We start from the raw sequence: 27580 nt of genomic DNA, 5'->3' as shown, positions 1-27580 counted from the left end.
AGATAGGGGAAGACTGGAACCCCTGATCTGCGCAGATGAGCTGCGACCACCGCCATCACTTTCGTGAACACCCGAGGGGCACTGGTGAGGCCGAAGGGGAGCACGGTAAACTGAAAATGCTCTTGGCCCACCGTGAACCGCAGGTAACGCCGGTGGGCCGGCAGGACGGGGATATGGAAATATGCGTCCTGCAAGTCCAACGCTACCATCCAGTCTCCGGGGTCTAGGGCAGCTAGAACCTGAGCCAAGGTTAACATCTTGAACCTTTCCTTTCGGAGGAAGGCATTGACGTTCCGGAGGTCCAAGATGGGGCGTAGGCCCCCTTTGCCCTTCTTGGGAACCAGAAAGTAGTGGGAATAACAACCACGACCTACTTCTGGACTCGGAACGCGCTCGACGGCCCCCTTGGCCAAGAGGGCCGAAACTTCCTCGCGGAGAAGATTCAAATGATCCCCCGAGATACGGTGGTGCTGCGGTGGCATGGCTGGAGGGGTCGTCTCGAAGGGGAGGGAGTAGCCCCTTCGGACGATTTGCAGCACCCACCTGTCCGATGTAATGGACCGCCAGTGGAGCAGGTGATGGCGAACTCTGCCGCCCACTGGCGTGGAATGGGCCTGAAAGCTCGGACTAGGAAGGCTTTGAGGCGGATGCTGCCGGGGTGGATGTGGGCTGACCACGTCGTCCTCCAGATCCGCCACGGCGGAAACCACGTCCGCGACCGCGCGCAGGTTGGTTCTGCGGCTGGTGGCTGGGCGGACGTGAGGAGGCGCCCCTTCCTTGGCCACGAAAGGGGCGAAAAGCGGAGGTGTGCGCCCGCGGAGCCGAGAGGCCCAAGGACTTGGCCGTAGCCCGGGAGTCCTTAAAGCGGTTCAGCGCACTGTCCGCCTTCTCACCAAACAGGTGAGTGCCATCAAAGGGCATGTCCATGAGGGTGTTCTGGACATCCCCGGAAAATGACGTGGACCGCATCCAGGCGTGGCGGCGGAGCGCCACCGTGGTGGAAATCGCCCGACCCAGCGAGTCCGTGGTGTCAAGCCCACATCGTATGGCGTGCCGCGCTGCATCCCTCCCATCGGCCAAAGCCTGGGTAAGACGTGTCCGGACCTCCTCCGGACACAGGGGCAGCACGTCCTCCACCGTATCCCACAGAGAATGGGAATAACGGTCCAAGAGACAGGCGGTGTTCAAAGACCGCAGGCCCAAACTAAGGGACGAGAACAGTTTCTTGCCAAACTGCTCGAGTCTCTTGGAATCCCGGTCCGGCGGAGCGGTCGGGAAGGAGGATTGGGAGGTAGAGGCCTGGATAACCAGACTCTCGGGGGTGGGTGTTGGGACAGGAAACTGGGGTCGCCCGGAGCAGGGCGGTGGCGCCTGGCAACGTTCCTATCCACAGGAGGAACTGTGGAGGGCTTGGACCAGGTGCCCTGCAGAACGTCAGTGAGGGCCTCATTGAACGGCAGCAGAGGCTCAGTGGAGCTTGCTGCGGTTTGAAGCACCTCAGTGAGGATGTTAGTCCTCACAGCCACGGCAGGCAGCTCGAGCCCAAGGGCTGCGGCCGCCTTGCGCAGCACCACAGAAAATGCTGCACCCTCCTCCGAAGCCACAGTCGGAGGAGAAGTGAATCCAGTGTCTGGCGAGGTATCCAGGCCACTGGCCTCCCCCAGTTCATCTGCCCAGTCCTGTGAAAGCTGCGACTGAACAGCCATAGGGTCCTCGAACCCCTCCCAGTCGCCCCCGTCGTCCGATTCCTGATAAACAGGAGGAATGATCGGAGCCGGACTGTAGAGATGATAGGTCTCAAGCGGCGCCGGTCGACGCCGTTGCGGCGCCGGGTCCGGAATAGGGCTAAACTGGGGTTGGACGCCGTCCGGAGTCGGCACCAAAGGCGGCGGCGTCGGCGGCACCGGAGGTGTAGGCGTCTGCGCCGGCGGCGCCGGTGACGGCGTCGGTGGTTCATTTGCCGGCGGAGGAGTGGTTAGGTCAACCGGCGTCGACGGGGGCCCAGGCATGGGCCCCGCAGGGACCTGCGGCGTCAAGACCGGAGTCGTCGACGGCGCCGGGGCCGAAGCCGCCGGCAGGCAAGGTCGCCCAGTCGAGTCCGCGGGGCCCGAAGGCGCGCCAGCGGGCGTCGACGGCGGGGCCAGGCTCCTCATGGCCGAGAGGAAGGCACTGACCTCCGCCGGCGTCGCGTTAGTCCCAGGGACCGGAGGGTATGGGGACGGGCGTGGCGCCTGCGGCTCCGCCGGAGCCGCGGGGGTGGAACCACCCGGACCCTCGGCCGAGTCGCGCGACCGGCCAGGTGAGTCCGAAGAGCGATGTCGCCGCTTGGACTTCTTAGAGCGTTTGGACTTACCCGACGACTTGGAGCCCGACGATCGATGGTGGCGTCGGCTAGGGCTCCGCGAGCGATCCTTGGACCTCCTCCTGGACCGGGATCGCACACGACGCGGAGCCGAGTGGCGAAGCTCGAGAAGCTTGCGGGACCGCTCCCGCCGAGCCTTCGAAGTCAGGGCCTGGCAATCGGAGCACGACTCCGCATCGTGGTCGGGGCCTAAACAGTAGAGGCACCGGCGGTGGTGGTCGGTCACCGACATCAGTCGATGGCAATCCTCGCAAGCCTTGAACCCAGGCATCCTACCGGCACCAGATGTCGACAGACAAGGATCAAAAGTGATCAAAAAAGATTTAGTCAAAAAAGACTAAAAGGGGTAGCTCTCCCGGATCTGCGCTTACTGGCGCGGAAAAAAGAAGAACTGACGTCAGCGCGCGAGGGCGGCGTCTAAGTACTCCGACGACGTCATTCCGGCGCACGACGCCGACGACGGACGCGGAGCCGCAGACGACGCCTAGCGACGCGCAAGGGGTATTGCTGACGAAAAATCTTCCGGATCCAGTCTGACGCCTGGGGATATTCTAAGGTGAGGAATCTAACTAACGTGTTTCTTTCAGATCCCGGGCATCCCAACTGCACCAGAAGTCGATACTCAACAAACAAAGAGACCAAAGTCTCTGAAACACAGTCAAATTTCTTGACTGGCGGTACCGCTCTCTCCGGATCTGCGCTTGTTTGTGCGGAAAAAGACCTGACGTCAGCGCGCGTGGGTGCGTCTAAGTAGCTCCAGCGACGTCATCTCAGCGAGTAGGACGCCAGCGACGTATGCGGAGCAGTGCAACGATGCCTACAGACGTGCAGGGGTACTACTGCCGAAAACTTTCCGGATCCAGTCTGATGGTCTGGGGATAGTCTAAGGTAAGGAATCTATCACTAACGGGTCTCTTTCAGATAGATATAGATATATATATATATATATATATATATATATATATCTATGTGTATTTGAATTTTATGCATTTAGCATCTGGGAAAGCCTTTTCTGTTAGAGAGCATTTTGTAAAATAAACCCCAAGCCTTATTCTAAAAAGAGAGTTTTTGCATTTTGTAAAATAAAACCCTTTTCTAAAGGTGTTATTGTATTGTGTTATATCTCCTGCTTCACCATGTGTGAGTTTTGAGCCACAGTGTGGGAGATTCGGTGTTATCTGAGGTCAAGCAAGACACCATGGCCACCCAGCAGTTGTCAGGCACTGAATCTCCTTTGATAAAGACCATAGAAATAGCCACAATACCTATGGAACAGACATGAACTCCGAACCATATATTTGAGCTAATGTAGGGCAGATCTTGATACATATGATGACCCAGAAAGAAATGGTGCCGAAATAGTTTCATATGGAAAACAGAGGCTGCATTTAGTGTATGTCTTTTTTTTAATATAACATTTTATTGGTATTTTGGATGACAAGAACAGATGGACAAATGTTAGCATTGATCAATGGTATATAGTTGATACAGCGAGACATACATCAGTGTACCACTAGATACATCACGGTGGGCGGTCGGCATATCTACTACAGTCCATGGGTCCGAGGTATGTAGTTTATCCAAAGACCAGTTCTTTATTTTGGGTCGCATCAGCCACTCATTTCTGATAATGATTCTGCGAGTGGAGGTTCACAAATGTTTCCGCAGTAGGCATTCCAACCGCCCCATATCCGCGACCATTTGTTAGGACAGCCCCTATGTATATAGACAGATTTCTCTGTGATCATGGCCCCATCCATATCTCTTCACCACTGGCATAGGTGTATGTCTTTTTTGAGTAGGGCCTAACATTTGCTAACACTAGGAGTCAAAGTAATAGCAACTAAGAAGCCAGCCTTCAAAGAAAGGGATTACAGAGATGTGCTATGTGTTAGCTCAGTTCTGAGTGCATATACATTGAAAGGATTATAATGAGTTTCCAAGGTGATGAAGATATTCGACTGAAGTGAATACTTTAAGCATTAAGAAAGAATTAAGTTTGCTGTCACTGGCATAACGGATTTAAGGTCTGGAAGCACTGCTTAGAGAGCACTACCATGCTGATGAGGATAGTCTCGAAGGCATGTTGCCCAGGATTTTGAGGGTATCCCAAGTGGTCTACCCAAACCTTCAGCGAAGCCTATTTACAGGACTTTACATGGTCCCCTAAAGGACACCATCATGAAAAGCACTGCAAAGTAAGTTGAGTTAGAGACAGTGTATAAACCAAATTATCAGTGTACTGGTTGCATTAGTTTTCGTCTATGATTTCTGTATGGTCAGGCAAGTGTCAAGAAACTATGAAAATGCACAATACTCTGGAGTACAGTAGCGATGACAAGCTGTTGGATGCCGTTGGATGCTTCATCTTTTGAAGACTGTTTTTTCACACAATGTTTATCCACTGCCTTTTTGGATCACCCTTGGGTAACAAATAATCTGAGATAGATTCGCTGACAAGGTAATCAGACTTTCTGATAGAGACTTCTAGCCGCATATTCCTCACCATTTGAATATTCTCAAGGCGTCAAACTGGAACCGTAAACTTATTTCTTAGTACCTCACCTTTATGCTTGGAGATTGAGTGGCAAAAACTGAACTCCTTCAATCTTCCGCCAGAGGTTTTGAGGTCATTTTGACAGTCAGGCGTGCCTCAACAAAACTGTGTACAATGGTCATTGGGACAAGCTTGTGGTTTGGTGTGGCACATGGCAGATTGATCCCCTCCAGGGAAAAAATGTTTAACGTCCTGTTATTTGTTTCATCTCTTGCCTGGCAATATCTTGCTTTGAGCAAAGTTAAAGGTTATCTTTCAACCTTCTTACAGTTGTCTGATCAGATCTCATTGTTTGAGACACCAGTTGTCATGCTATTTTTGAAAGGGCTACAGCATATGCTCCCCCTTTCTTCTTTTGTGATGCCAGAAGGACCTTAATCTTGTCCTTACTTATTTGATGTGCACTTCACTCAAGGACCTCTGAAGTCTTACCTCAGCATGGTGTGGCAGTAAGCTTCAGGTTGTGTGAGTTAATTCTGCATACTATACAAAAAGAATTTATGCCGTTCCTCTCGTGTAAAAGTATCTAGAAGAACAGAGTCAGGGAAGACAGGGAGTCTCACAAACCCGAAGAGTGGGGTCCGTGTGGGAAATCCATATTCCGGATAGTAATGCCCTCACACACCCTTGTAGATGTCATGCTTCATCATATGGGCTGCTCCTCGTCGGGTCGGCGGTGCAATACCCGACGGGCTCCCTATAATAGGGGCTCTTTGTCGGAGATCTTTTTATCCGAATGCCGTATGGTGAAGTGCGAGTATGGGGGCAGAATGGTGTAGAGTAGTGTAGTGGATTAAGATAGGGAAAGGAGTACCTGAAGTAAGCAAGTTTTATTCTGGGGGTCTCCTACCCTAATTAAAAGAAGAACAAAAACAAGGCACTAACCCGAGAATAATGTCTCGTTGAGTGTGGTTGCTTGTTTTACTCAGTGTGGGTCAACATGTTTCTCGCTGTAGGATATCTATCCTTGCGATTCGTCAGGACCTAAATAATAATGATGTTCTACATCTCAAAATGTGTGGTGAAATTATCTACTCACGAAAATGGTGTCAAAATGGTTAAAGTACCTGGATCTACCCTAATCAGTAGAACCCCAGGCTTCAACAGTACCCGGTGGTTTTTGCATAACGCCTGATGCCTAAAGATTTTAGGAAGTGAATAAGCGATGTGCTCGGAAAATGGCCTGCCCTGTTCACCGGGTCCCTGCATACGCCATCTTCTTAAAGGACATGTTGGTTCTACAGATTAGGGCAGTGAAGTATCTTCATCTATGCCATGCATTCTCCCCTTAGTGTTTTGACCCCTGTTGCTCAGCCAGACGGTCTGTGATGTAATTAGAATGCTGAAGCGTGCCTGGTGGAGTAAAGATTAGTTGGAATGCATGAGCTGAGCAGCAAAGATGTTGCTCCCTGTGATGCTTTCTTACTACGGTCTTTACCTGCAACTACTATCTTAAGAATAAACCTTATCCCGTTATTAACTTGCTACTGGCTACCCTGCATCTTCATTTACCACAGGCATGCTTTCTGTCGAATGATGAGACGCTTGTTCACGTAGGTCGAACTATCATTCTGCTGTCGTTCGATGCTCCACCTCATCCCTCCATGGAGGAGGAGAGACTCCATCGCTAGAGAGCACTGAGCTTCTAAATAGGTCACACCAAAGAACACTAGGTGGACGATCAGCTCTTTGTGGGGGCTCTCTGGAGTTAAAAAAAAAAAAAAAAAGGCAAAGCTGTGCAGAAGCATGCAAAGATCCTGTCCTAGACATTTATCAGACAGCTACATGGGTGTCCCTCCATACACTCACAAAGCACGATTGTCTGGACACAACGATTTGACAAGAAGGGCATTTTGCCTACTCTGTCTTGCAGAACCTCCTGGTTTAACCCTCCTCCAAATATGCACTGCTTAGAGATCTATTCAAAAAGAGTGGTATATGCGAGTAGAAGTAGAACAAGTTACTTACGCTCTTTCTGATAGAAACTATCTAGCCGCAGATTCCTGACAGACTCTCTCATCGTCCCCATTCTGTGATAGGAATCTACCCATTAATAAGATCCCAGGACTAGGAATCTACACACCGAGTGTCTAGCAATTTGCTTTTCTGTTTCCACCTCTGGGGACATGGACAGGCTCGAAAGCAACAGACGTCAGCAAGTGCCTTTATGGGCCCTGCATGTCTTTTCCAGAGCTTTGCCAGTGCGGAGCCACACACCGACACCTTCCAGTGCTCAGATGTACTATGGAAAAAGTATCTGTATCCTGGGGAATAGTTAAAAGGTGAGGAAGCTGCAGCTCGATGCAGTTGTTACCAGAATGAGCATTACTGAAAGTAAGCAACTGGTTTGTTGTGCAGACCTAGCAGCAGTAGAAACGAGGCTGCTGCCAGGAAGTTTTGCAACTCATTCTAAAGAGAATGAGCGTGTATTAGCCAGTGTTTTGATCTGCATAGATCTTTATTTGGTGCACTGTCACACATTTGTAAACATGATGGTAGACTTTGAACCAAAGGGAAGAACTTTAGACTTGAATTGGCACTCGTCTATCAACAACAACCTGAGGAATTTAAAGAATTTTCGCGCAATCCGAATGGAATAAGTACCCTTAAAGAAAAGGACATGCATCCCCTGTGTTTGGTGCAGACCCAACATTCTGGAATTCTCATGCCTTATTTCCTCCTTCATTTGGTGAGTTAAGAACTGGTCATATTGTGTTTCTGTAGAAGCAGGTTGATTTTTGGCTTAGATTTAGATAAATCAGCACTTTACTAAAGGGCCGGAGGAGCCATGAACCTTAAGGTGCAGCTACATTGCAAAATATTCAGCACCCATCAATCATTTATTTTTTGTCACAGTGGTAGGTAGTTTGAAATACTCCCCCACACACCCATCAATCAACAGAGAGGGAAAATTGGAGTTGTTGTTTTTCTCAATCATAGGTTCTCCTGCTGTTGCACAGGTATACTGTATGCCTTCTTCTCTAGCTGGTTTCTGATGAATAAGGCATAATGATGCTGTGTCTGGTTGTCATCAAGAGACTGGAACCCTCTGCTGGCAATAACTTTTTCTTGTGGTTCATAAAACAGCTTGTAGAAAGTAAATCCGATTATCTTTGTGTCTGCACTTCAAGCTTTATTGCAGTACATTTCTTCACAGGCATGACTGCTGAAGAGTGAAAGCTGATGAGCTAGAAAATGCCAAACTGCTAATATCCTGTTCCAGGTCGTCTGGCTTGAGGTCTGTTAGAGGCAAGCCTGGAAGGTCTTTTAAGAGGCAAACCATGGCAGTATCAATGCCGATATTAGAGAAGCCAGATGTAACATCGATGATACCGCTTCTTGAAAGCCACCTACTAATCTATGGGAAGATGCAGTCCAGAGTACAGAAGCAGCAGTTCAAAATGCAGAGCCCATCCTCAAGGAAGGGCAATTAGAATAATAAAGAAAACAAGATTTGTAAATATAATTAATTTTTTCTGGAAAATTAAGTTAGGATGACAATGTCTCATTAGTTCACTTGGTAAGGAGCTAATCTGCTGACCCTTGGTGAGAAGGAAAGATGGTGGGGAAACATTAGTCATGCCAAAAAATTAGTGTAGACAGTAGTCAAAAGTAGACAGTTTCACCAGGTTTTTAGTTACAAAAGACCAACACTTACATTTAAAAACAAGCCAATAAATCCTACAGCGTGAAAAGAGCATGTGAGGAAATGGAGTGTATTGTATGGAGAGGTTGTAGACGTCACCATGTAATACACTTACCAACCTCTTTAGGAGCAGTAGATTTCGTCTGTCAAACCTTTAGCTCAACCCTGGGTAAATGTGGCTCTGAGCAGTCAGGCTTCCACAAGAGAAAACACGGTAAGCATTTAAATAGCATCAAAAAAATTAAAGAAGTTATACCCAAATAAAACTGCATTTTAATGTATGTTTAGACACTAAAACAAAAACGATTCACCAGGGGGTTCTAGAGATACAGATCTGACTGAGTCTAGTAAATATGCACTCTCACTTAACCATCAAGAGACAATGGCAAATTCAACAAAGGTTGCACTTAAAAAAAACTTGGGTACATTTTAATGCAGTTACTTTGAGTTAATTTAGGCGACCAACTCCGGCAGGGAGCCAGCCAAGGGTGTCAGCAAGTTCAACAGAAACAGTTACCCAGGTGGGAGAAGCAGTCTTCAGTCAGTTCCAGGCATTTTTAAACTCTTGCTATAGGTTTCTATGGAACTGGCCCTGTTGCAAGGGATACAGGATGTTAAAGATGCTCAAGGATGCTGTGGATGCGATGCAGTCAGAAGGGGTCTTCCTGTGACTCCTTCTCTGTCCACGAACTTGGTGAGGCGGTCCTGGCGACAGGGATTGAGGTCCCTTTAAGTATTCTTGATCCTCATATAAGAGCAGCTATCCGGTTTCGCGTTTACAGCAGAATCCTTCCCTGGGCAATAACTTGTCTTCTGGGCAACCAAGCAGCACTCCGACAACTCTCCCGGGTCCAACATACTTGGGTAAAACTTTGAGCATGGAGTCCTGGTCTCTGGTGCTGCATGGCGACGAGAGGCAGCGATGTGCAGATCTAGGCTTCCAATTGCTCCTCAGCTGTTGCAGCCCTGTGCTGCGAACAAGAGGTCAACTAATTGATCCTAGGAGTCTCTCGCTTCAGCTGGGCTTCTCCATGAGCAGGACCCAACATGCACAGTTCCTTCTCCTTTGCTAGCACCCAGGTTCAGCAGGTGCAGTCCATATTGGTGCTGCCACTCTATGCCAGGTCCTTGGTGCAGCAGGGCAAAGTTTCTTCAGTCCTCTTTTCCAGCCCAACAAGATCCGAGTTCTAGGTGCCCTTATTATGCTCAGAAAATGACTTCACAGTAGGAAGTGGTTGGTAGACAATGGGCTACCAGGTTCTTCCCTTTCTGGTGACCACTTCCTGTGAAGTATGTCATCTGGCTTTCTCAGAATGCACCTTTCTGCCCACTTCCAATACGGCAGGACCCCTCTCTTGGCATACAGAGCTTACTAGCCCAACCAAGATGTGTGGCTACCTTGGGGGCTATAGATCCTTGGAAACCTGGTTTGTCCATTGGTTTCCCCTTGCCTGCCTGAGTGCAAGCCTGCCTACCTAAACAACAGGGTTGTCCTTCCAAGTGTTCACCATTTGCCCTTCAAATGTGGCTTCTCCTTTGAAACTCTTCTTTTGGGCCAATACTTGTGGGTGCTTGGAGAGGGAACACCACTCTCCTGCCGTAGACTTCTTTTTTTTTTCTTTCCTTGGAGTCGTTTGCACATATACCCAGGAAGACAGAAAGTGGTCTCAAGGACTGGCCCGGTGTTCGACCGTGGACAGAACAGGGGATTTAGGGCAACATAGTGGCAACTTGGTAAAAGTTGCTCACTGCAACATGTTACATTAATGTGACCAAGTCAGGCATACGTAACAAGTGCTTTGATATCTTACAGTAACCACCTTAGTAGTCCCAATCAGCAGGACAGCAGCCTGCAACTCTTCAATCAACAATGTGGATACTAGCATTTTCCACAGCAAGAATGGCAATTGTGGGTTTTTACTGTTACCTGCAAAAACAGATGTTTCACTTCTCAAGATTCCCTGTCTTAGGGCTCGCAAGGCCTGCCTTAGGGGTGACATATGTATATTAAAAAAGGGAGGTCCTGGCTTTGCCATTACTTTAAATGGCAAAGTCGAATTTGCAGTTTACAACTGCCCTTGCAAATCTGCAGTGGCAGACTAGGAGCCATGTTTTAACTTGGTCACACCCAGGTTGGCAAAACTAGTGCTACAGTCCCTGTTGCGACCCTTTAAGTAACAGCCCAGGGTAATACTCGGGTGTAAGCAAATCAAACAAAAACAGTTTAGGGTCAGGGCACAAGCAATAAGGTCTGGTTAGCAGGCCTCAGTGCACTTTCAAAATCAAGCAAGAACTGGAAAAGCCAATAGGTCTCGCCTAAGCAAGAGCTACTGGCTTTGCCAATATGTTTTAGCAATCTTATACACCAGAGTGGCTGCTGTTCACAATAGCAGAATGGCTTAAAGTTAGTGGGGTAAAGGAATGTGGAGTGACGTGAAGTGTAGTAAAGTGAAGTAGAGTGTTGTTTTATGGAGTTGTGAGGGGTGGCGAACAGTAGAGCGGAGTGGCGTGGAGAAGAGTTGAGTGTCATTGAGTAGCATACAGTGTTGAGGAGAATAGTGGAGGGAGTAAAGTGTTGTAGAGTGAAAGAGAGTAGAGTTGAGTGGCGTAGAGTGGAGTAGTGTCAAAGTTGGGTACAGTATCGTAGAGCGGAGTGGCATAGAGTGTCAAAATTGGAGTGGCATAGAGTGTCAAAAGCGGAGGGGCATAGAGTGTCAGAGTGGAGTGGCGGAGTAAAGTAGAGTGGCAATGAGGCAATTGCATAGAGCGTCGTAGAGGGGAGGAGTGTTGCAAACTGGAGTGGATTAGTGGCGTGGAGTAGAGTGCTGTAGAGTAGAGTGGTATTGGCATAGGGTGGAGTGTCAGTGGAGCAGAGTTTAATGAAGTACAGTACCCCAGAGTAGAGTATTTTGTAGTGTAGTGTCATAGAGTGGCCCAGAGTGAAGTGGCATAAAGTACAGTGGTTCGGAGTAGGTTGGTGTAGAGTGCATTAGCACAGAGTGCATTAGCGTGGCATGGTATACAGTAGAGCGGTGCACAGTAGAATACAGTGACATAGAATGCAATGGCGTAAAGGTAGAGTGGCGCGGAGTAGAGTGGCATAAAGTGAAGTGCATAGAGTGGAGTGGTGTAGGGTAGAGTGCAGAGGTGCAGAGTAATGTGTCAGAGTAGAGTGCAGTGGCATAAAGTGAAGTGTTCTAGAGTGATGTAGGGTTTAGTGGTGCAGAGTAGAGTCCAGGGGCGTAAAGTGTCATAGGGTAGAGTGGCGCAGAGAACAGTGACGTAGAGTATAGTGGTGCAGAGTAGAATAGAGTAGTGCAGAATGCAGTGAGGTAGAGTGCAATGGTGGAGGGTAACATAGCATGCAATGGCATAGAGTAGAATGTTGTAGAGTATAGTGGCGTAAAGTGCTGTGGTGCAAAGTAGTTGGCGTAGGTGCAGTGGAGTAGGATGCATTGGTTTGGAGTAAAGTGATGTACAGTGCAGTGGTTTACAGTGGCGCAGCGTAGAGTAGATTGTTTCAGAGTGGAATGGTGCAGGAAAGTTGATCGTGGTGCAGGGTAGAATGCGGGGGCATAGAGCAGTGGCGTGGAGCACCTTGATGTAGAATGCAATGTTGCAGAGTGGCGTGGAGCGTAGCAGAGTGGAGAGGAGAAGAGTGACCTAATGTGCAGTGGTATAGAGTGCAGTGGCTTAGAGTAGATAGTTTCAGAGAAGAGTGAAGCAGAGCAGAGGAGGGGAGTGGTAGAGTGTTGCAAAGTGGAGTGCAGCAGAATGGACTGGTGAAGAGTGGAGTGGCCAGGAGTGTTGTAGAGTGCAGTGGTGCATAGTAGAGTGCACTAGCATGGAGTACAGTGGTGCAGAGTAGAGAGCTGAAGAGTAGAGAGGCACAGAGTGAAGTGGCATAGAGTACAGTGTCAGAGTGCAGTGGTGCACAGCAGATTAGAGTGTCGCAGAGTGCAGTGCCTTAGAGTGGTGGAGAGTAGAGTGCAGTGCCTTAGAGTGGTGGAGAGTAGAGTGCAGTGGCATAGATTAAAGTGGCGCAGAGTGCAGTGGCAGAGAGTGCAGTGGCAGAGAGTGCAGTGGCAGAGAGTGCAGTGGCAGAGAGTGCAGTGGCAGAGAGTGCAGTGGCAGAGAGTGCAGTGGCAGAGAGTGCAGTGGCAGAGAGTGCAGTGGCAGAGAGTGCAGTGGCAGAGAGTGCAGTGGCAGAGAGTGCAGTGGCAGAGAGTGCAGTGGCAGAGAGTGCAGTGGCAGAGAGTGCAGTGGCAGAGAGTGCAGTGGCAGAGAGTGCAGTGGCAGAGAGTGCAGTGGCAGAGAGTGCAGTGGCAGAGAGTGCAGTGGCAGAGAGTGCAGTGGCAGAGAGTAGAGTGTCGTAGAGTGCAGTGGTGTAGAGCAAGGATACTCAAAGTACGGCCCAGGGACCAAATGCAGCCCTCCAGACCTTTAATTGCGTTCCCCTGGTGAACAGCAGCACTGAGCTGCTGTTCACTTGACAGAACAAGGACATTCAGAAAGCTAAAAAACAAATGGGCATACTTTATTTAGACATTTACTAAAATAACGGTAAAGAAGGTGTCCTAGACAACTCATCTTTAGGGACACTTTAGTTTTAAAGACACCTTGCACTAAACATGTAAAAATATGATAAACTCTCTGCAAACTTCAATAAAGTGTATTTTATTAACATGCACCAGTGTTTTACCTTAGTAGATCAGAAGATATCACTGCATTAACAAGCATTTATTAGCAGTGATAGTTTTCAAACATTATCATGGAAACATTCATGCTGCCCCCACTCTGAAAACCATGCCATTAGTGAACCATAAGGCAAGTCATTTGTTAGGTGCACCTTGTATGTAGCTCCGGTTCTTATATAACGGATACAATATTATAGTATATTAAATAAAATAAAAAAGTGTAGAGTGCAGTGGGAAAGAGTGCAGTGGTGCATAGAAGAGTAGTGTGGAATAGAGTGCATTGGCATATAGCATGGTGAAGTGGTAAAAAATACAGCGGAGTTGAGTGGTGCAGATAAGAGTGCAGTGACATGGAGTGGAGCGCAGTAGAGTGGCATAGTGTAGAATGGAACACAGTAGAGTGGTGTGGAGTGGTGCAGAGTAGGGTGGGGTAACATGGAGTATGTATGATATGGTATCCTACTGCCATTACAGACATCACATCTTCAACTGAAATGGCGATTACATTCACACTCAGATAGTTTTGCTGATAAAAATATACAGCGAAGATGTGTGCAAATATCATCACCAAGTATATTGATTTGATCATCAGACACGCAATAGCCAGCATGCCTGTCAGATATATTCTCTCACTTTTAAGTCAGAGAATATATGTGACAAGGTCCCTGGAAGACACGTTCCCTGGAAGACACAGCCCCACATTTGACCTCCTTCTTTGAATGCACAGCAAATGTGACAAGACGGGAACAAGATTTAAATGCCTGTTTACAGAAAGCGAATTAGTGGAAGAAGACAGTAAACAAAGTTTGGCAACGGGAGGATGAACTCGAGCTGGACAGACTAAAGGAAATAAAGCCAGCAAATAGAAAGCCAGTAAGTGCGAGTTACAAACCACAAAGCCAATGGTAAGCAACGGGCGCAATACATTCCTAGGTCAGCTTTCTGAAGGTCCAAGATGTCTTAAGCAAACCAGACAGCTGAGCTACCTGGTAGACGTCAACCTGAAAACAAGCATCATCAGTCCAAACTTTGGGGGTGATACTAAGGAGGCATTTCCTTACATAGCACATAATGTCTACATGTATCAGAGGTCTTTAGAAAAAGACCTTAATTCACTCAGCCAATGTTTCCGAAGAAGATACATACAGGCATTTCTAGCTAATACCCAGGATTACTTTTACGTATCAAAAAACAACATCTAAGATGCAAAAAAACAATATTACTGCATATTTAAAATTTAGGATCGAAAATGCATACTAGGATGCAAAACGAAACCATCAAAAACTAAACGGTAACTTAGTTGTACATGTTCATACCTTTGCAACTTTATGACTCGCAGCCGTCTCATGCGAAGTATTCTTCACCCCATCTTTCAGCTGCGTAACAAACAAATCATAACCTTCGGTACTCGAGACGTCTACTTTCTCTAGGCACGCGGATAACAACTGCTGAGCCTGTGGATGTAAATTCTTAAACTTTATAATTTACTCAACTGTAGGGAGAAATGGTTTTATTGACAGCATTCAACAAAGAATTAAAAACAACAGGTAACGGTCAAAAAACTTCAGATCTTGGGTCATTATATCAAACAAGTACACAAAATCAGACAGTCACGAGGTAAAATGCCGCCAAAAGAATGACCATGTTTAGAACACATCATAAGAAATGTAACTGAATGTAATGTAGATATGATTTGTAGAGCGCAAACTCATGCCCGAGGGCATCTTGGCATTGTCAGAGGCGGGTCTGGGTGCAGATCAGTTGGAACTGAGGCTACTTGCTGGGCTTCGGTAACTGCTAGTCTTGCAAGTAGAGCCAAGTCTTTAAAGCCTTTCTAAAGACGAGAAGGGAGGGAGCGGCTTTTAGTGTCAGGGGTAGGCTGTTCCAGAGCACTGCAGTGTTCCTGAAAAAACTCTTGCCTCCCCAAATGGTCCTCTTGAATGAGGGAACCGTCAAGATCATGGCAGAGCCAGAGTGAAGAGTCCTTCCTGGAATATACCAACTGAGCTTCTCCTTGAAGCGTAATGATCCCTAGCTGTGTAGTGCTTTATAAGCCAGGCATAAGGCTTTGAATCTGCAAGGTTGTTTAACTGGAATCCAGTGGAGTTCCCTAATGGCTTCTCTCGCAGATTCATATTTTGGAGTTTGGAAGAGGAAGCTGGCTGCTGCATTTTTGCAGAGTCTGGAGCCTTTTCAAGGGATAGATTGCAAGGCTAAGGTAGAGACTATTGTAATAGTCAATCCTTTAAAGTATCAAAGCGAGGATCACAGTTTTGAAAAGTTCTGGGGGCAGGAACCTTTCAATCTTTTGTACCAGTCTCAGAGAGCAAAAAGATTTTGTTCACCCGATCTTCAATATTCAGTTCGTTATCTAACACGAAACCAAGGTTTTTTTTACTTTGCTTGTGGATTCCGGGAGTGGGCCCAACTTAGGCAGCCACCAGACCGGCGTCCAAAAGGAAGGGTTATTGCCAAAAAGGATGACCTGAGTCTCTGTTCGGTTTCAGACTATTATTGTCCATCCAATTGCTAACTTTACTCATGCAGGTCTTGAATGCAGAGCTCGAGTTAGTTTCTGGTTTTGTTAGTGACACCACAATTTGAGTGTAGTCAGCGTATGATGCAAGGGAGAAACCAGTATTTTTGATGTGTCGCCAGCGGTGTCACATAGAGATTGAAGAGTGTAGGGCTCAGGGCCGAGCCCTGAGGGACTCCACATGGCAGGGAGGAAGACCTTGATGAGATGCCTGGGTGATATCAAAGGGAGAGGAGTGGGAAGAGACTAAATCAAAAAGTTAATACAGGTGTGTCGAAATCCTGTTTCTGGACTCCCAGAACATATTGTTTGTGGTGAAGGATCAACAAGTTTTCGGTTTTATTTTGTTCACTGGATAAGTAGGCCAGACACGCTGCAGCGCTAACCCTTTGGCTGCCAAATTACATTACTACAGTATTGATCTGTTCAAGATGATTTTACGCTTCTAAGGCAAGCTTTGTACCCAAATGCGAGTTGTTCAGACTTTAATATATGATTCTTTAATGCAAAGTCTTAACTATTAGGGTGAGGACTCAAAAGAAATACAGTGAGCTGCGAGCTAAGCTTGCATTTCTGACAATTCCAGTATACAAATCATGCATTTATCAAAATCAACAGTTATCACCTTTGGGATCTACTGGCTTTGCTAACGCTTTTAATCACAATGAAAAACATTCCCGAGTTATGCAGCATGGCTAAACGTGAAGAATATATATAAATGTTTAAAAAAAAAAGGCACATGCAGGGGGCTCTGATCTTATGCTTCTTCAGAGGGGCAGTTTGGGGGTGGAGGCGCGATGAGAGTATCCAGGCTGGGGATGGGATGTAGTTTTCCCCATGTGATGTAATGCCGATCTCAATTGGAACTTGGAATGTTAGGGGCCTCAACTCACCCCAAAAGCACCACAAGGTATGAAAATATATTATTGATCACCATCTTGACATCGTGGCCCTGCAAGAGAAACACCTAGCTAGAGCCGAAGACTCACGTCTCAGACACAAACTCTTTCCCCTAATCTATAAATCCTCGGCCCACACGAAACATCGAGGGGTGGCTATTATGTTTCGCTCTTCCACACATTTCCAACCACTGGGGGTCCAGAGCGATAGAGAAGGGCGCTGGGTCATGACTAAAGGGCGCCTTAGAGGGAAGGTTTAAACTTTTGCGGCATTATATGCCCCTACTACCGGTCAGACGGGTTTCCTAAACGCATTTTTGGGGAAGTTGACAGACTTTGCGGAAGGCCCGCTGGTTCTTATGGGCGATTTTAATTTGATATGGCAAAAAGAGCTGGACAGCTCATACGCTCAACGGGCAGGCCTGGGCTCTTTCTCCGGGGAGACACAACAACATATACATGATCTGGGCCGCCTTGATACCTGGCGCACTCTTTTCCCACAATCACGAGACTAAACGTTTTACTCACATGTCCACCGCACATATTCTCGGTTGGACTACATCTTTATCAGCCAGTCTCTGCAAGGTGCATTACAGGACGCCAAGATCTTTCCCCTCTCTGTATCTGATCATAGCCTGTTCTCTGTTTGTGTCAATTGGCTAGGGACTGCCGCGGCCACTCCCAGATGGTATTTTCCTCCATCGCTAACTTGTGATAAGGAATCCTGTTCCAAAATTAGAAACGCCATTATGGAATGCTTCAATACTAATAGACCAGAAGATACCTCGGAGTTTATCACCTGGGATACATTGAAGGCTGTTATTCGAGGGGAATGTATAGCTCTCAACGCGGCACTGAATAAGCAGCGTGCTCGAGAGAGAGAGAGCTACTAGAGACCGAACTGACGGCTCTTGAACGTACCCACAAAGCTAACCCCACAAGGCAAACGCTAATCGGTCTCACGGCCCTCCGAGGTAAACTCAAGGCCATTTACAACAACAGGGCTGAATTCACACTTCTTAAGCTACGGCACCTATCGTACACCCAGGGCAATAAAATTGGTAAACACCTTGCAAGACAATTGAAAGGCAAACGGGAGAAGGAATACATAGGCAGCATTTTGGACCCGTCGGGGGAGATTACACATAGGGACGGGGACAAGGCGGAGTTATTTGGGACTTTTTATGGGAACCTATATTCTGGGGATTCCTTAGACACGGACGCTCAGCAGGAATATCTCAAGTCGCTGTCTCTGCCCCAGGTGTCGGATTCTTGGAATGATATACTCACCGCTCCTATTACTATAGAGGATGTCACCATGGCTATTAACAGCCTGAAATATCACAAAGCCCCAGGACCGGACGGCTATACGGCTCTTTTCTATAAGACATTTGCCCCCGATATTTCTCCCTACCTTGTCTGCCTTTTTAACAAGATGGCGGAAGAAGGTGCAGCTTCCGGCACCATGTCTGAGGCCGTGATGTCCGTGATTCCCAAATCAGGGAAGGACCCCCAGCTTTGCGCCTCCTATAGGCCGATTGCCTTACTGAATCTTGATGCTAAACTGTATTCCTCAATTATTGCCAAACGCCTAAATGACCTCATGCCCGCCCTCATTCACCCGGACCAGTCCGGTTTTATCAAAGGACGCCAGACGCACGACAATACCTGTAGAATCAAACACCTGATTGAAAAGGCCAATAAGTGTCAGATCCCTGCAGTCTTGGTGGGCCTGGACGCCGAGAAGGCCTTCGATAGGGTAGACTGGGGTTTCCTATTTGGCACTCTTGGGGCATTCGGTTTTGCGCCTACATTTCTCAATATGATAAGAGCTAACGACCGTCTCCCCGCTCTAGAGTGGTGATCAACGGGATACACTCATCTACCTTTTTTCACTCGAGAGGCACGCGTCAGGGGTGCCCCCTCTCACCTCTACTTTTTGCGCTCAGCATTGAACCCTAGGCTCTAGCGATCAGGAATAACCCTGCCATCCAGGGAATACCATTTACAGGAGAATCCCATAAAATATCGCTGTTCGCAGACGATGTTCTTTTATCTCTATCTGAGCCGGCAACATCTCTCCCGCCCTTGCAGGTGGAACTCGAGCGTTTTGAACTAGTGTCAGGGTTCAAAACAAACCTAGGCAAATTGTACATACTTAATCTTACCCTCTCACCCACGGAGGTTCTTCGGCTTCAATCTCTTACCCCGCTGTCGTGGGCTACCTCCTCCATCCAATACCTGGGCGTTCAACTGACGCCGAGAATTGGGGGGCTATATGCAGCAAACTTCCCTCCCATTCTAGCGCGCATTCAAACAGAACTCAGGAAATGGAAGCCTCTCTTTTTGTCATGGCTGGGCCGCATTCATGCGATCAAAATGACTCTCCTGCCCAAACTCCTCTACCTATTTCAGGCCCTACCCATCGCAATGGACAACGACTTCTTTCGAAAAGTGAAGGCCATGATCCTGCGTTTTATCTGGCAGGGAGGTCGAGCACGCTTCTCTTACTCTTTTCTGCGCCGCTCCCGCTCGGATGGAGGCGTGGGCCTACCGGACATCCTCTTATACTACAAAGCAGCGCAGCTGAGAGTTCTGACGGAATGGACCCAACAGGAATCAGAGAAACACTGGTTACATATGGACTGCAGTGTGAAGGGGCGACCTGTCTGGGACCTGGTGTGGCTCGCCCGACAGGACAGACCGCGGAACACATACATTAGCACCCCTACACGCACCACCCTTAAAATATGGGATTCGATCTCAGGTGACAACAGGTGGACCACATTCCCGTCCCCGTTTACTCCGATTCATTTTAATCCAGCATTCACTCCGGCCCAGCATGAGGGACCTTTGGATGCCTGGAGAAAGGGAGGCTGCTTAGCTCTAACACATTTGTTCCATAACTTTGATCCACTCACTTTTGATCAGTGCAAGCGAGACTATATGCTAGAGGAAACGGAACAATACCATTATACACAATTGATGCACTGGGCCCTCTCTCCTCAAGTGCGGGATGCTGCTACTCGGCCCCTCACAAAATTTGAGGCCTACCTCACCAAGACTACTAGTATGAGAGGGGTGATCTCGTTCATATATAGCTTCCTACTTAAAACAGCTTCATCCCCACACCCCAGATACATGTCTATGTGGAAGGACTTGATTCACCGTCCTATCTCCGACGAGGAATGGACGCACCTTTGGTCTGACATGGCGCGATTCAATCATTCCACAGAACTCAGGGAAGCACACCTGAAGACCATGATGGACTGGTATTTGCACCCATCCAAACTCCGGCAGATCTTCCCCACCACCTCGGATAGATGTTGGGCAGGGTGTGGTTTGCTTGGGGACTTCCAACATATATGGTGGGATTGCCCGGCTATCCGTCCCTTTTGGGAAGAAATCCTGGCGCATATAAAAGATATGCTGGGTTACCCCATCCCCACTACCATGGCGGGAGTGCTTTTGGGGCTTTGTGACTCCTCCCTTGAACATCAGACTCGAGCTGATAAAATGATCATGTGGCTTTGCATTGGAGCGGCTAAAGTCACCCTGGCAGCCGCTTGGAAGAGGAGGGAGGCTCCTGCTGTTTACCTCTGGCACTCCCGCCTCTGGAGATTGCTTAGCTTAGAGCGTACGGCTGATATTTTCAGGGATAACTATAAGAATTTTGAATTTAAATGGGGTCCCCTTGTTTCCTTCCTTTCCAGAGGCCTCCCAGCCGCTGTTTGTCCCTCTTTCAATTTTGATTAGTGATCTTGTGCCGAACACCATCTCGACTGTTTGTGCTTTGCCGCCACCACGGGTAGGGTGGGGGGTGGGCGTAGGGGGGGCCTTATTTTTTTTTCTTTTGGTTTTATAATCCCACGTTGGGATAAATCTGTACATGCTTTTTGTTCACTCTATGAATAGCACTTCAACTGAGCAACTTGGGGAGGCTGCCATCTCAGACGGAAGTTAACCTTTCTATAGACCTGCCTGCTTGCTTTGTACCTCTGCAAAGACTCGTTTTAAGCTCCATTATGTTTAGAAACTGTATCCACCATTCGGCCTACCTACCGAGAAGAGGAGCTGGTTTTGTGTTGATCAAGGCAATTCATTCAAATGTTATGGTTAGGCTGTCCGGTTTTAGGTTTAAGCCTATAATAACTGATTAAACCCCACTGAAAGAGAAATAGCAATCACCAGTGAAAACATATAAACACTGAAAAAACAGCTGCACAACCACTAACTAAATGCCATTCAAAGAGAGAAAAAAGAGAGCGAAAGAGTAATTTTTTTCTTTCTTGATCGGCCAATACAATGAACCATTGTTATACAAGCTAGCGGCAAGAAAGACTGGACTAACATTATTCTGCTTGAGTTTCTTTGTTTAGGGATGCCACTAAAATACTGTTTCTTCTTACTTTCAGTTTTTTTCAGTTTTGTGGTCTTTGGTCTAAAGATGCAGGGTTTAGAAGCATGTTTTAGGTCTTGTTGAATTATTTTATAAACTGTAGAGAATCAGGAAATATCAAAATCATATTTGATATTTTGGCTCCGTTTGATTCTTTCACGGATTGGTATAATGGCTTGGAATCTTTCCCAATATGTGTCATCACATTTACCCACAGAGAATGCGTAAAAATCATTGATGCATCAGCCCCCAGTTACTAGTGAGTCAGTATTGATAGTAGGTAAATTGCCAACACCTCAGGCTTTAAACATTCAATGCAAGGTATAGTGACAAGTTTATGTGAAAAGAGTGTTATCACTAAGCATCTGGGATAGGAGTGAAAACATGGCACTAGACTTTTGGAAAACATGGAATACAGTGTCACTTGGAATGCTCTGCAAAAAGGTTCTTTCCAAGTTCAACAAAGACTGGAGTGATATGGTTTGTATTTGCAGTGATTCAGCTACATATATGAAAAAGTTGTGTGATGACCTGTCAAAATCGAAACCTGAGCGGAAGTTCTTCCCTGTAAGAGATCCTTGCCACTGGTTAGATGGTATACTGAAAACATATTTACAATCTTCAGAGTTGATGAAGAAAGCTATTACCTTTTTAGTCTATTCTTGTGCACTGTTTTGTTATGCACAGGAACTAAAACACAAATATTTCACATTTTGTGCTTTGTGTGGCATCAATGAAAGTCATCCCAACTGTGTCACTTAGATGATGGTTCTCGGTCCAATGCTTTATTATCCATTTGGCAACCGTTTGCAGAGTTTCTGTGAGTGATGGTGCCAAAGGCAAGAAATGTGAGGATCTTTGGTCACATACTGATAGTGATGTGAAAAAAGTATACTCTACTGCATTCTTAGATTTTTACACGAAAATATAACTGCTGTAGCGGACATAATAAAAACATTTGAGTCTGAAAACACCCTTGTCTGCCAAGTGTTCAGCATAATTGGTGTAGATGTGAAACATCTCCTTGAGAGTAGGCTGGGTGACACCTTTAGTGATTTTGGCACTGCAACATGTTCCATGTTAGAGTGCTTGCCACTTGGTAAGCACAGCAATGTTGAAGAGCAATTCAAGAACTTTTATTTAACAATGTATGAGAAATGGCTTCCAATGATGCATAGAAATGTCCCTTCACCAACCGTGGTTGAAGTCAATGAAACCTCACTGTGTTAATCTGTACAAGTTCTAGATCCCTTCCAGAGAGGGGAATTTCCTCCGTAGTTTCAAAAGTGCTGCCACATTTTTGAGCTCTTCAATAACTCTGAGGGCATGAGCGCCCAGTACAACGCAAATGTTGCAGAACCTACCCTGAGAATCGCAATCTTCAAGTGCACCAGTATTGGCATGGAAAGCTATGTAAATAGCCAGAGTTAAAAAAAATTGTGTACTGGTTGTTTTGGTGTTGCCCATCTCAAGTGCCAATGTTGAGAGGGCCTTTTCAGAGAAAAAAAGTTGATATGGGAAGGCAAGAGGGAGCGCACATGACCAAAGACTCACTGAAGAAGTATTCTATGATTTACTTTTATAATTAAATTGCAAACATTTATTTGGACCTCATATACACTATATGTACACTGTCTATATACCATGCGGTATCAGTGCAGCAAGCAAGCAATAATAAAAGCAAAATGTTCCATAAACAGCGGAAAAACACTATTTATGTTGTTTTTAATGGCGTGAAAATGTGTAAGTACTGATAACCACTGTTTTTTTGAGGTATTGAAAGCACTTGAAAACACTGAAAAAACCCCACCAGAATTTACCAAAAATAGAAACTGAAAACAGTAAAGCCTAGTTATGGTCATGCTGAGATTTTCTGATCCCCTGCGTGGGACCATGTGATGGTACTATACCAGATTGTAAGCTGTAAAAATGTAATAAACATAACTTTGAAGAAAAAAAAAAATAGGGGGGGGGGGTTTGATTGAGATAATCATGCGGGCAGAAAGAAAAAGCAACATGAGTGTGGCAATCAAGTGTACGAAGGAGACAGATGGGAAAACACATGCACTCCCGTGGAGAAGAAAAAAATTTTAGTGCCTAAAAGTGATTAGTAGAAGGATAGAAGTAATGGGTCATGCACTAGGGGAGGGTCAAATGCATGAAGAGGAAGAACAGCCCACAGAAGCTAACCAATATGAAGAAAGCAAATTTACGGGCAATGAAGATAACCAATTGTAAACAATGGACAGGCTCTGGGTCCACTGTAAGCAGCCAATACATCTCACACAGTGCATGATGTACCATTTAATAAACCCTTTTTAGGTCTCACGAGCCAAAGGCTCGAAGAGACATTTTATATGTGGGATTTTCAAAGTGCTACCCACAGTTTTGGCTGGCCTAAACCTTGAGTGCACGATCACATGCACGTGCACAGCTGCTCCCACTCCCCCTCCCTTCTCTATAGCGTTGGCTCCTTTGTTTTTTATTACACCCTCCCTTCTCTCCCCGCTGTTTTCACACTACCCCCTCCCTTCTAATCAGTTTCCTTTCTGCTCCCTTGATCGCGTCTCCGATCACGGAGCCTGTCTCTCTCTTTTTCAGCTGTCGCTATCTGCCTCTATGTGCTTCAGTCTGCGCCCCTCTTTCCCACTGTCATTCTCCGCTTCTGTCTTCCCCCCTGAATGTCTCTATCTTTTCCATTGTGTCTCCTTGTCTATCTCTCCACAGTCCGCATCTGCCTCGCTCTGTGTATCAGTCTCCCTGTGTCTGTGCATTGCACTGTTTCTGTCACTGCCACTCTATCGTTTCCCCTGTATTTCCCTCCCTCTCTGCTCCGCTATCTGCCTCTGCTGATTCCCTTTCTTTTCCCCTGACTGTCTCTGCCCCTCTTTCTTCCACTGTCTGCCCCAGATAGTCTCTCTGACTGCCTGTCTCTTTCTGTTCCGATGTCTCTCTTTTCTACCTTGCCAGTCTCACTCTTCCACGGTCCATCTCTGCCCCGCCCTCTCTTTTTGACTTGCTCTCTGCCCGTTTCATTTTTTTCTTCCGCTGAATGTCTCTTTTTCTTTCTTTGACTGCCTGTCTCTTTCTCTTCCGTTGACTTTCTGTCTGCCTGTCTTTTCTACTTGGCCTCGCTCCTCTCGCTCTCTCTCTCTCTTTGTGCTTTTATCTCACTCCGCTGCCTGTCTCTGCCTCTCTCACTAACCACTGCCTGGCTTGCGTCTCTCTCTGACTGCCTCTCTCCCTCTCTTGGACTGTCTCTCTCCTCTACCCCTCCTGTGTGCTCTCTCTCCTCTACCCCTCCCTTGTGCTCTCTCTTCTCCCCCCCCCCCCCCCGGCACGCTTTCTCCCCTCTACAGCCCTCCTCTGCCTCGTGCTCCACGACGCAGTCTCTTCCTTTATCTTTAATTTTTGGCCGAGGCGCCGCCAGCCAGAACCAAACGGATAATAAAATTGTTTATGTAATTACAAGCCCTGCGGCAGTCACAATCTATCTATCCATCTATCCTATATGCATGCATATCCATCAGATAGCCTAAATAAATAGCTAATAGGTCTCGCCTTTAGGACCTTATAAGTGTTTAGCCATGCGACAGTTGATGTTGTTGCAGTAAGGATATAACTAAATACTAATAAGGTCCCAAAGGCGAGACCTATTGGCTATGCCCCCTTTTTATTATATAGTGTAAAAGTTTATAGTTGGGAGTGGGGCGCATTTTAGCTGTGACTCCTCCTTTTATACTGATATAGTGTCTGACCTGAATCAAACTTTTAGGTGGGTGTGATGACCGTATTCCGTCTCCTGCCACCACCCACAGGTTTCCATGGCGCTCTCTCTAGTGACAGACCCCAGGGTGATGGGTGGAGTCCGTGGAAGACTCGTGTCAGGGACAGGCTCAGAGGAAATGCTTGAAACGAGAGCTCAGTCATGGAAACAACGTTTGCAGCTGGGGAACCTCAGCGTAGCCCGTCCCAGTCTCCAGGGAGCAGGCCCTGGACTGCAGGCCGACGTGTTAAGAGTGGGGAGGGGCACTGAGGCAGACTGGTCATAAAGGTCCCTCTGGTTAGGGGTGAATAAAGGACATTTAAATAGTTCACACCACAAAATGTAGGTCCTTGTTGACAATGCGGATTATTACCCAACTCAGCTCTGAGCGTTGTTTTTCATCGACCTTCAGAGGATTAAGCCCTGTGTCAGTCCCGCAGCACTGCAAACTCTTAGCTGCAAAGTCTGCACATTTCCTAGCCGGGGGCTCTTTAGATGTTTATAAGCGCAATAGTTGGCACTATACCCTATTTAAAGGTACTCAATTTACCAACCTCGGAAGGATGGAGTGCTGAGTTCACCTTGCTCGCATCCAAACTTCAGCATGCATGTCACTTCGGATGGCTGCCACGAGTGTTAACTTATTGAGAAGATCTGGCAATTTGTTTACCCTTGAAAATGCAAATATCTATAGCTGCTTTGTTTATTTGTGTCCTTTTATGTAGCGCAAATGTATCGCCACCCACGGCATCAGAGCGCTTTACAAGGAGCCGTGTGGATAACTCTAAACAGAAACAAGCATTTGCAATGCAATAGGTCTCGCATTTACGCGAGTTTGGGCCTTTGGCATTGTAAATGACAATGCCTTTTATTTATATTTTGGTTTATAAAACATAAATAAAAGGCATTGTCATTTACAATGCCAATAGCTTAAACGCGCGTAAATGCGAAACCTATTGCATTGCAAATGCTTGTTGATAGATGCTATGTTCCTTTAACAGGTTAATAATGGGTAATCAATGTAAACCATTGTCACCAATATTATGGGCAACATGAAAATAAATAAATTAAGCACCAGATTCTTAAAGAAAGCCACAAAGGTGCACATGCATGTGTATACCCTTGCTCTGGCTGAGATTTAAATTTCCACAAAATCACAAGAGTCTACAGAAGTAGGCTTGGAACTCATACTCCTAACAAACTTATGTAAATTCCACTGTCATGGGGGCAAATATGACACAGATTTGCTGACACGGAAATCTGCTGAGGGGCTACAAATGCAATGTACCTACATTTTTGCCAAGCTGAAGAAAGTTTTATTCCTGCCCTTATCAAGTGTACATTTCTAGACTTTTTCTGCGAGGGCAGAGATTGGAGAGGAGTTGGAGACAACACTATAACATGTTAATTTTAAGAATGCACAAACGCACAGGGCATTCCAATCCTGGAAGAACCATTTACTGCCTACTTCTAGTTCCTCTATGTAGATTTGGTGAGAGGTGTCAAAATAAGACGCTTGCTAGACTCTAAAACCCTATATAATCTGAGCCCTAACATGTAACAGACAGACTGTTATCAGAGCTCTGAGCTAATGAGAACACAGTCGTAATTGGTCAATTCAATGCATGGTACCAAAGGTACAGTTTTAGTTGTTTTATTCTTAATAGGAAAAGTATCCTGTCGCTTGGACAAGTAGATACTTTCTAAACATTCACACCCTTTATTAGTAAAAGATTAACTTGAACTCTAATTTAAAACTTTGTTGCTCTATTTACAAATGACTTAAATTTGCAAAATGTTAAACATGAAGACAAATTTACTTATGCTTTGATCCATCATGTTTTTATAAATTCAACACGGTAAACAATCCTTTTGACCAACTCTGGTTATGTAAAAAAGAGCACATTATGGAGGTGAACTATATACATATATTTATATTATCTATTTAAAGTTTACATGTAGATGCACAGAGCGTAACAAGCTTTATTGCCATTGTTGAGAGTGGGGAGGGTCTAAAGAACATGTTGTTTGATATGTATTTTCACTGCTAAGACAGACAGATGGACAAAGCAGAGCAATACTCCTAGGGTGCCGCATTAAAATTGGCGCGGTAGTGCCATATCAGATTAGGAGCCTTACTATGGGGTAGGCTGTCTGATTTTGAAATCTGGATTGCTGTCTCCCTGCAATGGAGAAAGGGTGCGAATACTCATTTAGTGTATGCAAACGATGTTCATTTCATTAATTCCTCATGGCTGCTGCAGACACATTTTGACCATTCTGGTCCTGGTCACAGCACAAGTGAGTTCATAACTCAAAATCTGGATTCTTCCATACTTTAAAGAGACTTCGCACTAGAAAGTGAGAAGATATCCCTACATACAGTGTGAATACAGAAAGGGAACTGGCCACCCTACTCATTCGCCCACCATGTTCTCCAGGCCAGCAAGGCGAAGGACTTGACAGCGGAATGTTATGCTTATTAGTCTTACGAATGAAAAGTAAACTGGATGAATTTAAAATTAGTATTGCCCACCACCACAGAATAACTTGATGGCTACATCACTAGTTTGAAAAATGAAAATACACAAAAAGTGATACAGAAAATCTAATAAGCAGGTTGAAATCTTAGTCTATATCAGCAATTGCCCACCGCAGCACCCCGGTTCGGTGTCAAAACTAGCAACGGGCGCACCAACAGACGCACACCAAGCTCAC

The 27580-nt window shown here is 46.4% G+C and overlaps 1 protein-coding gene across 1 annotated transcript in view; it reads right to left on the bottom strand.

Annotated features, from left to right (window-relative positions):
- The window catches only part of BIRC6 (baculoviral IAP repeat containing 6), a 1973616-nt gene that overhangs the window by 1850928 nt on the left and 95108 nt on the right, over positions 1-27580 (bottom strand). The window contains exon 3 of the mRNA XM_085609819.1: positions 14579-14716. Within this exon, the coding sequence (XP_085465945.1) occupies positions 14579-14716 (138 nt within the window). The remainder of the gene's footprint in view (positions 1-14578; positions 14717-27580) is intronic.

Source organism: Triturus cristatus, chromosome 6 (genome assembly GCF_964204655.1).
Source record: "Triturus cristatus chromosome 6, aTriCri1.1, whole genome shotgun sequence".
Classification (NCBI taxonomy): domain Eukaryota; kingdom Metazoa; phylum Chordata; class Amphibia; order Caudata; family Salamandridae; genus Triturus; species Triturus cristatus.
Note: the sequence above shows the minus strand (reverse complement) of the source record. Positions and strands in the feature narration are given on the sequence as shown.